General features: G+C 42.6%; 1 protein-coding gene across 8 annotated transcripts in view; it reads left to right on the top strand.

Moving 5' to 3' along the window:
• Rapgef4 (Rap guanine nucleotide exchange factor 4) overlaps nt 1-14,880 on the top strand; it is a 233,933-nt gene that overhangs the window by 215,883 nt on the left and 3,170 nt on the right. For 7 of the 8 annotated variants that reach the window (XM_010607008.1, XM_010607007.1, XM_010607005.3 and 4 more), the window contains 4 exons: nt 3,141-3,191; nt 3,952-4,039; nt 4,443-4,507; nt 14,202-14,256. In XM_010607008.1, the coding sequence (XP_010605310.1) occupies nt 3,141-3,191; nt 3,952-4,039; nt 4,443-4,507; nt 14,202-14,256 (259 nt within the window). Of the gene's footprint in view, nt 1-3,140; nt 3,192-3,951; nt 4,040-4,442; nt 4,508-14,201; nt 14,257-14,511; nt 14,739-14,880 lie in introns of those variants that run through there. The other variant, XM_033756254.1, reaches the window with a different exon arrangement.

Genomic DNA, 14,880 nt, shown 5'->3' with positions numbered 1-14,880 from the left:
GTAGTCATTTTGCTCCTAGGAGAAAGAGCCCGGAAGCCAACTGTTTGGAGTGGCTCAGTACTAAGTGTCTCTTAACCACCTGGCAGGCTACTCTCTCTGCAGAGGAACAACAGTTGGCTAGCAGTCTTTTTGAGGCAAAAGTTGTACAGGTGTGTTGTGAATTTCTGTGAGATGAGTGGTTTGTTGATAGTGGATTATTCAAGCTAGAAAATATCTCCATTTATCACTAGCTTAGAACTCAAAATGTGCTTGACCTCTTACGTGTGGCGTATAGTTGAAGAAATACTACTCTGTAATAGAACATGCACACAAAAATAGACTTACTAAAAATAAGGAAGTATGCGGGACACAGAGAAGAGGGCAAGGAGTATACAATACAGATTCGATTTGCAGTGATGCCTAAAAGCAGCTGTTTGCATCTCTAGCATTTTCCTTGAAATGATTCTCCTCTGTACTTCCCTCTTGAAACTATTTTATTTCTCTCTCCTAAACGTTTCCATTGTTTACAGGGCAGGTCCTCACAAGTCCTTTTGTCTTGAGTTTCTCTTAAAATTCCAGGCAGATGCAGCACACAGCAGCTCATCCCCTGAATATAGGAATGAGGGAGTTGGTGAGGCCTGTGTGCCACGCAGCTGTATCATCTTGCAGTGAGCAGGACAGAGTTGGTGCTGCCAGTAAATCCAGGCAGCGAAGCCCCTGTCTTACAGCCTGAGGCTCTGGAATGTCTAGAGACCTCGGATTCCCCCTCTGAGGGTCTGCTTTCTCTCAACCTGCTTTCCCCACAGAGTCCAAGAGAGTTGGTTGGGAAAAAAATTCTAAAGAGTATAAAGCCTCATATGAGGCCAGGGATGTCGGGTGTAGGTCTCGTGTAGCAGCAGCCAGCATAATGAGACCATAGCATGTGGGAAACACTCCCTAAATTCCTTCTCCTGTTCTAAGGAGAAAGATAGGAGACTGCTTGGGACAGTGCAGTCAGCAAAAGGTGATTGCTAATTGGTTGGCTCTTCACTTTCGCCAGGGATGGGAGTACTGAGTCTGTGAGCGTCTGTCTTCACCATTGTGTGTGGCTAACAAGAGAAGATTAGCCTTTCATCATTTAAAAGCCTTTATTTTTAAGGCAAAATGTGATTATGTAATCCTGGGGGGAGAGCTTTCATGCATGAGCATCTTTGATTTGGGTTTTTCCCCCTATATTTGCTGAGAATCCCTCAGGGGCTTCCCATACAACCCCAGTGAGTAGCATGGTGGCCATGACTTCACTGCATGATAAGCCTGTGTGAAACAGGGAAGGGTGAGGAAAAGTAAGTCAAGCTAAGCTCTGTGGAAAAGGAGAGGGTTCTCAGTAGAGGGAAAGACCAATCTGAGGGGCAGCAAATGGGAGTAATGGTGTGGAGGAGACTCTCAGCCCTGGCTCTGGTGACGTGGGGGTAGGACACGCCTTGTGGAGGGTTGGCTGGGGTGCTGTTGGATACTGAGAAGCTTCTCGGACTCTACCTACTATATTTCCATGGCCCATCTTACCATATCCAGCCTTAGTTGGGACAACACAAATATCTGTAGCTATTACCAGATTCCCTGGGGTTAGCAAAATAGTCACTGTTGAGACCCTGTTCTTGAAGCCTGGAGTGTGGATGGATAATAGTATTAAGAACCACACATTTCTGATTATGATGTGTCCTGCTGCCCATGAAACAGCCAAGTGAAGAGAGCTAGGATAACGGGATTCTAACTAAAACTGGACTATGCTCATGGGCACTTGGCTCTAGTCAAAAGCAGTCTCATTTAAATAGTCCATTTTAAGAATGGACTATGTCCATGGAAGGCTACCACCTGATGTGGTGATGTGGCTCTTCCAATGAGGTCTGCAGGTCTCTCAGAGCCTGCTGCCATTGTCTGGCCTCGAAAGACCCCTCTAAGTAGTGATGCCTGGTTTCCCTGAAACCTAACTGGGGACGAGGCACGGGGGAACTGAGTTTGGGGGCTACCTAGGAGATAGATTCTAGAAACCAAGTAAGATTTTTATAGCTTCTTAAGTGGGAATTTGACAGACTGATTCAGACATAGAGAGGAAGAGGCTAGAGGAGCTTCCTGAGGCTCACAGAGGCCTAACTGGTGAATCATATGTTGAGTACACATCATTGGGCAGAGCAGAGCTGAACTGAGGATCTTTGGGTGCCAGGATTTGTAAATATTTCCATAGTCTTGGGGTGGGCAACACATCTTTGCTATTCCATCTTGGTTTGGCCCTGTCAGAAGACAGAAGTTCAACTTTACTAAAAACTCAGAACCTAAGCAAATTGGGAAGCAGTGCTGGCACTGAGATCGGAGCAGATCTGCAGGTGCAGTGAGTGGTATTGGTTCCTGTGCCAGTCTCTGAACGGGGGAAATCAATACACTGATAGCACCTCCAGAGTTATATATGACAGTGAGGCAGAAAAATCAAGTGGGAGAAATGCTTATATGGAAAAGCACAGAACCTGTCATACAGGTGGTAAAAAGCAAGGCAAGTAATGTGACTCATAGAGGCTTTGATGATAGTCAGCTATATGACTTTGGACCATCATTTAAACTATAAGACTTAATTTCTTATAACACAGGTTTAAGGTATGCAGATGGATATTTATGGAGCACCTACAGTACATGCAGTACTCTTTCAGGCACTGAGAGAGTAGCAATAAAGAAAATTAATCAAGTCCCTCTTCTCATGCAACTTACTTTGTAAAGGGGAAAGAGAGTTGCGGTTGTTTCTAAACCCCTTTTAATCTTAATTACTAATTACTCTCAGATCTAAATTTCTAATTGTAAAATCTGAGAGTTAAAAAGAGGGTGCAGGGTCTAGACCACTTATCCTCTGGGGAATGCAGCCTTCTTTAAGAGTCATCCACTTCAGAAAATATAAAAGCAGTAAGACCAAAGCATTCGTGGTTGCTTCTGGTTCAAGTAGGTTAAGACTCAAAGGCAAGATCTCTATATCCCAGAACATCATCCTCACGTGACAGGACAGATTACAGTCCAGCCGGTTTCAGCGATGTTTGATTAGGAGCCAAAAGAAATACACTTCCCCTAGAAATGGTAATGACTGATACATATCCAGGTATTTAATATGACTTATGCATGTGGCATTTTCATTTCATTAACAGAAACTGCCGAGCAAGTTCAAGAAGTTCTATGCAGAGTTTGAAAGTTTAATGGTAAGTGACAGTGGCTCCTTTCTTCTGTTCACTGTCTGCACTAATCCAATTTCTGATTAGCTGAATTGAAATTCTCATTTCGGAAATTTTATCTGTCCTTGTATGACTTTACAAAGTTTATGATCCCTTTTAGTGCTGCTAAAACAAGCATGTCTGACTAATGAATGGCACCCTCAGGAACTAACTTAAAGAGGACTTATGTCCCACATAAGGTCAATTTGTGTAACTAAGAAAAGCAGTGTAATAGGGTCCCTGTTATCTAGCCAGGTGGCTGTGGGTTGGAAGCTGCAGTTTCCTTGGCTTGCCAAAATTATGTTTCCCCATCGCTTGGGAGGTGTTAACAGATGGAAAAGGAGCGGTGGATGGTTTCAGAGGGCAAGTCGGGACCAGCTGTGCGGGGTAGCGGGGTGAGTCAGCCTCCCAGAAAGAGGCTGTAGGGAGGGCATGGCAGCCTGCTTGAGGTTTCTTTCACATGGTTAGCATTTGCTTTCCAAAGGTGCCTAGCCTTGCCCCCTAGGCAAATTCCCCTTTCCAACCAGGATGGAAGCAGAAAGCAAAATACTGCCATGCCGTATGTGAAGCTTTTCCTAAAACACACACACACAAATGAATTAGTCTCACTAAATCTTCCTTTGCAGCCACCTTCAGTTCAAAACTACATGATTGTGGGATGTCAAGGATGTGGGTGCTAGGAGGGAAGAGGGGGCATCATGTGTATCACTCGTCACTGACCAGCATCTGTCTCTGTCCCTCTCCTAAGGATCCTTCGAGAAATCACAGGGCCTACAGGCTGACAGCAGCCAAGCTGGAGCCTCCTCTCATCCCTTTCATGCCTTTGCTCATCAAAGGTAATGCGGAGAATTCGTAGGCCAGGCAGGGGGCGCATGGGCACATATTTGGGGAAGAAAGATAAACAATCCCTGACCAGCTCTCCTTGGGAGGCACATCCCACCCATCACCTTCTTGGTCACCTCGGCCCAGATTTTTAAAAAGGGTTAGGAGATGATTGGAAGAGCAAGGATCCATGATCTAGAAGTCTTGTTAGTAAAACAGAGGGCAAATTTAGAAATTTTACTAATCCCAGGTAAAGTGATTTAGAAAGTTAAACACCTTACATAAAAGGAACTATTATCAGCTCTTTCAACTGCAATGTTATGCAAATCCACCTGCATAATCTAATGGTGCTATTGTGCTTTCTTAGTATGACATATTTCTGTTAGTGATTAGAATGTGGCTTTTATTTCTTTACAGATATGACATTTACTCATGAGGGGAACAAGACGTTCATTGACAATCTAGTAAACTTTGAAAAAATGGTATGTGCAGTATTATAACATTAACCACAATGTTTTTTTTAAATAAAATTTGCATTTGTACTAATAAAGGAAGTAATTTCCACATATGCTGCCATGTTAAAAAAGGTAGTTATAAAAACATAAAGGAGTTGTGAACTATTTAGTTCAAATTGGCTACCTATTTTATTCTGTCAGTGCTCTTTTGTGAAACGGAATAGTATTTGTGCTGTGGTTCTCAGCAGCAGCTAGCTTTTGTGTTGTACATTTCCATCCTTGGCTGCCTGTTGCTAAAAGGCACAAATGTTCCAGAGTGACTTCTGTGTTGTTGTTTTGTTGTATGGTTTGTGGAGCCAGACTGCCCCAGGATACCTTTGAAATGTTTATCGGCCGAGCCTGAGTTTAGTGCATGTCAGTAAAAGGCAACTCTATAGCGCACCTTTAGAGTGAAGCATTAATCTAAATGTGTAGTGCTCAGCCCAGTACAGTTCACCCAGATTCAGACAGGGAACTCAAATAATAAAAAATTGAGTAACAAATATAGAGCAGGCACATATATATTCAATATTGTCTAACCACCCTCCTGCATCTGTCCGCAGCAAAGCAAAGTACTATCTGACATGGTTACTTTGTAGTTTATTTCTTATCTTCCATTGAAGCAACAGAATTGATCATGCCAGGATCTTTTTTTATTTGCTTAGTGCACGTGAATGGTTGCTCCATTGTCTGTGACTCCTCCAAGTGCAGCCTGGGTGGATAGAGTGGTGGAGCATTTTATCTCCAAGTAGCTGAGCTGCCCAAGGCTGTGATTTACAGTGTGAATGTGGACCTTTGGAAAGTGCATGGGACTTAGAACTTGGGAGGCAGGGAGTTCACTGCTCAGCTTCATCACTTTCTAGTAGTCCCTTAGTTCTCTGCAGGTCAGTGCCCCCCATAGAAGATGGGGATTGTATCTACTCCCTCTGTCACTGTGTTTATGGCAGCTCCGTGGAATGTGGCCTACAGTGCAAGAGAAACCTTACTAGAAAACTGATTGCATTTGTTTCCTGAAATCGAGGTAGGATGTGTGACTCTAGGAGAATTTGAAAGATTTTGTGCTAATTCCAAAGAATCAGCACCATTCAGCTTTGGGAAAGAGATCGTGGGGGAGCTCAGCCTGGTGAGGAAGTGCTGCTTTTGGTGGAAAGTAGGTTCCTATGTCTTTAAGTACACATCCCTCAAAGACACTCCATCAGAGGGCAGGCAGTTTCTTCCTCAGCTCCCACTCCAAAGGCAGAGCATGAACATCTCCATTGCTATGTCAGTTAAATGACCTTCTGATCAAAGTAAAAACATTCTTTGCTCACTTATTAGTGTGGAGGATTAAATAATTTCCCCACGTTCTCAAAAGCAAATTCTGTTTCCAATATGAAAGCTTTAACGAGTGAGTCAAGTACCTTCTGAGTCACTTATGCAGAAAGGTAGACTGAAGTGTGGCTGAGCCAGTCACTGAACTATAAAATAAACAAGTGCATGGAGGTTAGAAGTCAGGGTTTCCTAGAGAGTTGACTGGACTTTAGAATATTGATTGCTAAAGTTAACAGCAAACAAGAACAGTAAGGAGCACCAAAGCAACCATCTGTCAGGGAGGCTAACAGGTGTTTGTCTGGGTTTTCAGACCTGGGGGTTTCATCCATAACCTAGAAAGGAAAAGTCAAGATGGCATTCAATGGTGCCCTGCCCATTTATGTCCATAGCATGAGGTTCTTTTGTGCCTTGCAGTGGGCAAAGAGGCTCTTTACCCCTCAAGGGAGCCCACTTTTGCTTTGCAGCAACTGAATAGTTAGGTAGCAGTTCAGCTACAATACTGGAGTCCTAAATTAATGATGAGTCGAGCGAGATAAGTTCATTCCTTACTTACAAGTGTAAGGGGACTTGAGATCTTGACCCAAGAAGCAATCAAGGGTCCAGGCTTCTCCCTTGCCATATCACGTGGTCTGCAGTGACACACCACCATGTCCCCATCAGCTCTAGGAGGTGCAAAGGAGAGGGCAGAGGTGCACTTCTTCCCATTAAGAATAAAGAAGCTGTGCTTACCTCTTGCCTCACACACATTGGCCAGAAATGTATTCGCGTGAAGGGAAGGCTGGGAAATGTCCTCTTCTCCTGGATATCCATGTGGGCCACTGAAAAGGAAGGGGTTCCCTTACCATGAAGAGGAGGGGAGAAGGGATGTCGAAAGATACACTTAATCCTCCGTTTCTACAGCTTTATACTTTTTTTTAAATAAATCATACTATGAGAAAGTGGCTTCCCATGTGTTCTTCCAAGAGTTAGATGTTACCAGAAAATGAAATGGAATGTCAACAGCAGTGGATTATGTTTTCTAAGCCTGGCTCTGCATAGTCTGGCACTGTGCAAGTTTCCCAGCATCTACCCACAAACCAGTGTACGCCTCCCCCTTATCACCACCACTGCCACCAGTGGCTGCTGTTACTCCTGTGGGCCTAGGAAAGGTTGGTGTCGATGCTCCTTCTTAACCGTCCATCCTCAGTGTCTTAAGTGCAAGCAGAGGCTGTAGCCGGGGTGAGGCTGGTGGCCTGTGTGGACGGAGGGAAGTCCTGCCAGGGCCGGAGTCACCAGGGCATCCAGGAACTCTGAAGCCTTTTCTTGGGGGCACCATTGCATAATCGCAGAAAACCACCATGCCAACCCCAAGTATTTTTATTTTGAGCATCTCCACCCTTGAAGTGTGAAATGAGGATTAGAGAATTTGTTGCATATTGGTTTTCAGGATTTATGGGTATGAACAAAAGAGAATTCATACTCTGATCCTTATGCAAAAAATAAAAAAAGAAGGCAGACATTCTTTCGTTTGGGGGGAACATAAAGGGGTATTCAAAAAAATGTTTGAATAAAGCCCTTCATAGCTTTCTATGGCATATATGAATATTTATAACACTTAGAAGGTAGACGAGCAATGGATTAGAGGATAATATGCTGGCCGCCTGCCACTATCCCGGGCTGTGGAAAGCATGCTGATAGGCACAGTTGCTGCAGTCTTAGGAGGCTGCTTCTATTTCAGACGTTTCCACATGTAGGTATATTTATTTACGAATATGATTTTGGGGTAGTCATTTTATTTGGAATGAGACGTATAGAGCAACTCCTAGACTTCTGGAAACATTAACAGAAGCTCATTCATTAGGAAGAGATGTTTTGAATTCTGTTATTTTTGTATGCTAGGCATATAGTTACACAATTAGCAACAACATGTTTTCTGTCACCAGTAACATTATTATCAGATTCATAGAGGGAGCATTGGCTTGTTACCTCAAGCTATAGCAAAAAAGAATCTCTACGTAAAAATGTAAATGTTCTCAGCCACCCACTTCCCAGACCTCTTCTCTCCAACGCAAAGGAAATCTAGGGAGTACAGTACTCTGAGTGTTTGCTTCTTTGTGTACCTTTCCCAGACAGGACTAAATGCAGATTTCCAAAGGGTGCACTTCAAAACAATACAACATGAGAGTCCAGGCAAAGGATTCTATTAAGGAATGTAAAACTATTTAGAAAGTCAGTTTTTCTTTAGATTACATGCAGTTTAAAAGATAAAACTAACACATAAAATACAAAAAAAAATCAACAAAGATTATAAAACTAGATCATGATAGTATTAAAAGACACGTCAACAGGCAAAGTCCAGAAAAGTGAACTTCTTGCCGATGTATTAATAGAAAATAAAATCATGCTATGTACAATAATATAATAAAATCTAGGCTGTTCAAAAAAAATCCAGACTTGTTGCTGTAAGCATCTGTCCATCCAGTCTAATCTCATACTTAAATCTTCTTTGTACTCAGGTTATGTTGGCAAGACTGGTAGCCTTTCTTTGCTTTCCAGCCACAGGGCCTTTGCACTAGCTATTACCTTTTCCTGTGATTTTATTACTCCAGTCTTAACTTGTCTGGCTCCTTCTCATGGTGCAGGCCTCAGCTCATGCGTCTCCTCCTCCAAGTGGTCTTGCCTGACCACACTTCCAGTGCCATCTCCCCAGACCTAGCATTTTCTGACAGATAACTTAGCCTTGACAGCTGTTCTCGCAGACTGACATGGTCTCCTCTACTTGCCTCTCCATTGGCCCCACTAAAATTTTTCAGTGTCCCATTGCAGGTATCCTACCTGTTGTGTCCATTGGTTCTTCTCCAGTGCACATAAACTTGCCTAGTACATTGTAAGTGTTCAAGAAATACTTGTTGAATAAAAGAATAACCCAATTATATCCCATTCTTGGATTTAGGCAGGACAGTGCACTAAAGCATTTTTAAAGGATGTTATGTAATACAAATCCAATCCAAAGTGTTTCCTACTTTGATTAACCAGGGTGTCCTAAAGAATTCTGCTGGGATGACGTGAGGTGACTTTCCCTGAGTCTTCTGTTCCGATGGGCCATTATTCTGTCTCCTCCTTCCCTATGCTGCTGTGTCTGTCCTTCAGCACCCTTCTCTGATTACAGAGAGGCACAGATGTCCCACACATGCTTGGTCAGGCACCTGAACTGCTATGTCCCAAAGTTTCACACCTGTGCTACACATGTGCCTGTGCGTGCCTTGTGCCCCTTGGCTACTACAGATCCACAACAAGGGCCAGGACCCAGCTCCTTCCTCAGTCATAGGTACAGTTAAAGCGCGTCCAGCTACCAAGTCTTTTTTACCTCTGGTCCTTACTGTGTACTTCCGTTTGGTTGGTATCATGGGCACCATCTTTTCCAGAGAGATTATATATTTCTGGGTCTTGTGGAAAAAAGTTTTTATCATGAATGTGTGAAAGTTGGAGTGAAATAATCAGCAGTAGTAGATGGGGCTTTATACTAAGCAAAATATAATTGGCAGAGCTTTCATCTTTGATGGGCAGAGACATAGGGAAAGAGTGAAATCAGCAGGAGTTGAAATACAAGAAAAGAAAAAGCAATCTGGCAAACATTAAGAACAAGAATGGTCAGTGCTATACACCTATAATCCCAGCTTCTCAGGAGGCTGAAGCAGGAGGATCCCAAGTTCAAGGCCAAGTGCATTTGGAGACTTTAATCTCAAACCGAAAAAAAGTAAAAGTTCTGAGGAAGTAGCTCAGTGGTAGAGGACCCTGGTTTCCATCCCTAGAGTTAAAGAAAATAAAAGTACTTAGCAACAGAAGGAAAGACAAACACCCAAAACCCATTTAGGGCCAGGCAGGCAGTCAGAAGAGGACAGAAGTTAAGGAGTAACTCTTTAGGGCATCGTTGCAAAAGGCAGAGTAGCCTAAGCCAAGGAAGTTGTGCTGTCCATGTCTGTGTGTAACAGTGTAAGATGGCAAGGGCAGGATGGCTGCTGGTCTGAACTGGAAAACCAGACCCACAGCCTTCACTTCCTCTGCCTCAAGGAGTCAGGGCCACCTGGACTGGGCACAAGAATCAGAGCAGAGCTGGCCGGGACAGGTAGAGACCATCAGGGCCTGGTGGCTTAGCAGAATGCCTGGATAAGAGTAGGGCTGTGGTGTGTGTGGCCGGCCTGCTCTGAGGCATGGTGCTACAGGAAGGCACCCAACATGTCAGTGGGGCTGAGGGGATTCCAGAGGGATGGTCGTGCTGCGGCTCTGCGGCCTCAGCACTGGGTGCAGAAAGCACCTGTTCTCCCTTGCTCCCTGGACGTTGTTGTTCACTCATTACCTGGGGTCCCAGGAGGGACATCTGCTTGGGAGTCACTCTGTCTTCTGCTATAAGGAGGCATTAGGTACGTGAGTGTGGTCCCAGCGTCCTGCACTGCCTCAGTCGTGGTTCCTCCCTGGGCTTCCCTTCTCCAGGACTTCTTTGCAGGCCCTCTGGGCACTGTCAGTCAGGAACTGTGGGGACATATTAATTTTTGCAAACAAGCTCTGAAGACCTATTCTTAGAATTAGACCCAGGAAAAATCAATTAAGAGGAGGCTGCGGTTTGCCCGCCAGGCTGACTTGCAGTGGTTCTAAGGGAGCATGCTCTCCTCACCTTCGCCCCTGAATTCCCTAGTGCTGTCACAAGAAGCCAGTTGCCAGTGAGTGTGTCATAAACCTCAGGTGTGCTAGGATGGGGGGATAAAAAGAAAAGAAGCTCTGCTTTCTGCCCTGGCCTGGCGTGGCAGAGTTGCCAGGCCGGCTCCAGGCAGGCCAACCTGCTCTGGCAGGACCTCCGAGGATAGGGTGTAATTTTTGGCTCCAACCCTGATGTGGCAGTTGGATAATGAAGCCTGTGTCTCTCTAACCTTAGTTTCGGCTAACCTTGGTGGAAACTCCAGTGAATAAACAGGTGTCTGCTGTTAAGCCCCATGTGGGGCTTAAATCTGTGGAAATATGAACTCCAAGTAGATTCAGTGGTGATAAATGTAAAATCCTCCACTTTGGTCTATGAAATAATCAACTGCATGTTGATAGAGCAGAAAATGCATCCAAACAGCAACTTGATGGAACAGGCTGAGAAGTTAATGCATTGTTAGCTCAATAGATGCCAGTAACCCAATTTTTGTTTTTTAAATTTTATAGCCCTTGGATATATAACATCTGCCAGGTCAAGGAAGGAAAATAGGAAGATAATTTTCTTGCATGCTGAAATTGGTTCAGACTACAGCATCATATCACACTAGAGGCTGGCCAGAAGGGATCCAAAACTGTCTTAGGAAAAATTGTTGAAGAAATTGGGGATATCTAGGCTGAACAAGGAAACATCAGGAATGGTGAAATGTCCATAATAGTTCTCTTTAAGTATTTGAAGAACTAGCCTCTTGTAGTGCTCCAAAGCTCAGAACTAGGGACAATGAGTGAAAAGTGAAGGGAGAAAGACTTGGACTCAAAATCATAAAGAATTTTCTAATAGCCAGAAGTATCTATAAATAAAAGGGGCTCTCCTTGGAAGCAATATGTTCCTCATTGCCAGATGCATTCCAACAGGAGGAAGCCAGTTTTGCTGTTGTTTGTTTATTGGTTATTTGTTTACACACTCTAGACAAATGCTCTACCGCTGAACCCAGCCATGGCCTTGCACAGGATAGGCAAACATTCTACCACTGAGCTACAACTCTAGTCCTTTATTTTATTATCTTATTTTGTGTTGAGATAGGGTCTCATTGAGTTGCCTAGGCTTGTCCTTGAGCTTTGTGTCCTCCTGCCTCAGCCTCCCATGTATCTAAGATCAGAGATATGCACCCACCCTACCTGGCAAGCCTGTTTTTAAGCAGGATATAGAAGACTATGCACCCTGGAGATGGCTCAAGGAAGTGCCTTCTGAAGTCTCAGTAGTGTATTGAATGTTGCCCATGGAGTTAAAATATCAGATTAACCCTTCTTTGCCTCCCTGAAAGTATTCTGTAACCATGCGGTGACCAGAAATGCAAGTGGGGTTCCTGCATCGTTCCTGTGGGTTCACACCATTAAACACTATTGTCTGAACTTCACAAAGGAAAAGAATGGACCTCATTGTAAAGCCAGATTTGGAATGGGAAGTTAGACTGAAGTTATCTTCTAGTACAATTAAAAAGGATACGTCAGAATTAAAAAGCATTGTTAAAATTAATCAAAGATTTAGAAAGGTAGAATGAACTTCAGAACTGGAAATTACTGATTTAAACAATTGTTCTCACATTTTAAACTACATAATGAGCTAAAAATTATGAAGCCTCAGAGCATAGCTGTAAAAAGTGGTATAAAACCAAAGTCAGAATGAAATGTTTTAGCTTTCAAAACTAAAAAGCAGAACAATTACTCCCTACAAAATGGTATAGGAAGAGGTTTCTGACCCCTGCTAATTGTTTTATTATTCTTCAGAGGGGCTTACTGGCAGCATTTCCCAGGGTTTTCGGTAATTACACTCCATTCAATATCTGAAGAATTACAATAATTCTACATGGAATATACTTGTGCCCTTCCGATGCAAAGCCTTTAGAGAAGTGAAAAAACAACTTAAAGTAAATTAGCAGGAAAATTATCATAGTTACTGTTTATTTCAGGGCTCCATATATCAGAGGCTAATTATACATTGTATGTTACATTTTCTTGAAGGTATTTGTAATATATTTCTCATGCTGATCAACAGACAGGTCGGTTTTTAGGATCCTTTATGAAAGTGAAATTCAAACTTTCCGATTGCCTCTTTGTGCATGAGAAATCATCCAACACAGACACATGCCATTTAGTGCTTGCCAGAGTCCTCAAAACAGTGGTATTCAGAGAGGCATTATGATGCTCACATATGTGTTTGTAAGGCATCGCCTCTTCTGCAGTTTTTTTTTACACTATGTAAGCTTTCCTCAAAATCATTTCTTTATACTTTGGTAAACCAAAGCTTTGGTAGACCAGAGAGAAGGAAGTGAGGCCGGTATCACGGAGCCATTCAGAAACTGGGAGATCTCTTTCTCTGGGTGGAGCTGTATCAATTGTCTGCTAATGTTACAATTAATCTGCTGTCTCACTTGGATCCCCCTTAGAGTCCGAGCAGCAAAAGGGTCCTGAAACATGCACAAGGGCTGGGGCCAGCGTGGGGGGTGCCACCTATTGTTAAAACACCATCAGCAAGAAATATACATCCTGGCTAAAAAATAGTGCTTAGTTCTCACCAGTGGTTTTCCTCAGGTTTACAGGTTTCTGTCTCTGTGCTTCATCTCTTCCGTCTTTTCTTCTTTTGTTCAGCATAAAATATTGCCATTTATATTCCAACCAAAACTTTACAGAGAAATTTCAATTACCTAATGACAAAATTAACAAAGGTCAAAGAAGTGATACGTCCATTTCATGGAATACACACTCATTTTAAAAATATTTTAAAATGCAACTGACATAGCATATAATCACAATACAATATGAAAAATTTAAACCAAAATAAATATGTCTATATAGTATGATTCAACTTTTTACAGCATGGTTTTATATATTCACTTTTAAATATCAGAGGGAAATGTATGAAAATATTAATGAATTTACTCTGTAAAGTAACATTCTAGGTGGTTTTTACTTTGTTCCTAATATTTTCTAATTTTCTAAAATGTGCCTATGTTTTTGTTATGACTAAGAAGTAAAAGGAAAGAAGGAAGAAAAGAAAACAATTAGGATTAGCATTAAATCATGCACATTTACTGGAAGACTATAAAGGATAGTACTGCATAATGTGTAGAAACTTTTATAGGGAGAATATCTTTCCTTACTGTTCAGTCAGTGTAATCTCATGCCTCACTGATAGGTCCTGTTTACCATAAGGAACCTGACAAGCTCACGTTTCTTCAAATCTGGGATAGTTACAGATTCACACTGACCTCAAGAAAGGATGGTGAGGGGCCTGGGGATTTAGCTCAGTGGTTCTGCTGCCTGCCTCACAAGTGCAAGGACCCAAGTTCAATCCCTGGTACCAAAAAAAAAAAAAGGATGGTGAAAACCATTTCTGAGAATTAAAGTACAGTCTCAAGAATTCTTTTTACGTTGTAGGGATGGATGAAGCCGATGAAACTAGAGTTACATTCTGTTCCTTACCTGCAAATGCCTTGTACACTGGACTGTGGGTTCCTCTTTGAAGTCATTAAACAGATTATACATCAACCAGGTGCCTGCAGACAGCTGACATCTCAGAACATGCCGTTTCTTATGGGGCCGAGTATAGCCGGAATAAGTAATGGTTTGTTTCTCCTTAGGGATTATATACTAAGCTGACTTGCATTTCTGTATGTCTTTCTTTTTTCATTCCTTTTAGCGCATGATTGCCAACACCGCCAGAACAGTGAGGTACTACCGGAGCCAGCCGTTCAGTAAGTTCACTGCTGCTGCATCCTGCAGCAGATTTCTCGGTGATTAAGTCCTTTTTAATGAGGCCACTGAGACACTCTGGGAGTCTAGACAGCATTTGATCATGTCAGATGTAGTAGGGGCCTTCGGCTTAAGGACTTTGTTTTGCTGCTGTGAAACTAAAAACTATTTACATTCTTAAAAACTAGAAAGTATCCATAGGAATATTATTTTATGAATGAATTTCGCACTTAATTTGTTCATTCCACTGTGGCTAGGAACAGCTAGAGTGCAACAGCGGACAAGCCCTACCTCCAGCCAGCTCTCTGTGTGACTCGTTCTTGATGTAGAGAAACTCACGTCAACCGTCCCTGACTCAGTTCTGTCATTTATAAGCCAGGAAGGATAACGGTGTCTCCAGGTGCTGTGAGAATGCATTAATGTTCACAGCACATTTGTAAAGAGCCCCCGTAGCAGGACTTCATATTGTATTTTTAGTAGTCTCAGGAAATTTGACCTGTTTTTTAAAATTTAAGCACATATCATAAGAACTAGTATAATGCTTTAATATGTGTAAAAATATTACTACTAATAAATAACAATTGTAACCTGTAAGAAATTAAGTTGCATTGTCGTACCTGCAGATG

Source organism: Fukomys damarensis, unplaced genomic scaffold, assembly GCF_012274545.1.
Source record: "Fukomys damarensis isolate Sample0158 unplaced genomic scaffold, DMR_v1.0_HiC HiC_scaffold_26, whole genome shotgun sequence".
Lineage (NCBI taxonomy): Eukaryota > Metazoa > Chordata > Mammalia > Rodentia > Bathyergidae > Fukomys > Fukomys damarensis.
This window is presented reverse-complemented; position numbering and strand designations above follow the sequence as displayed.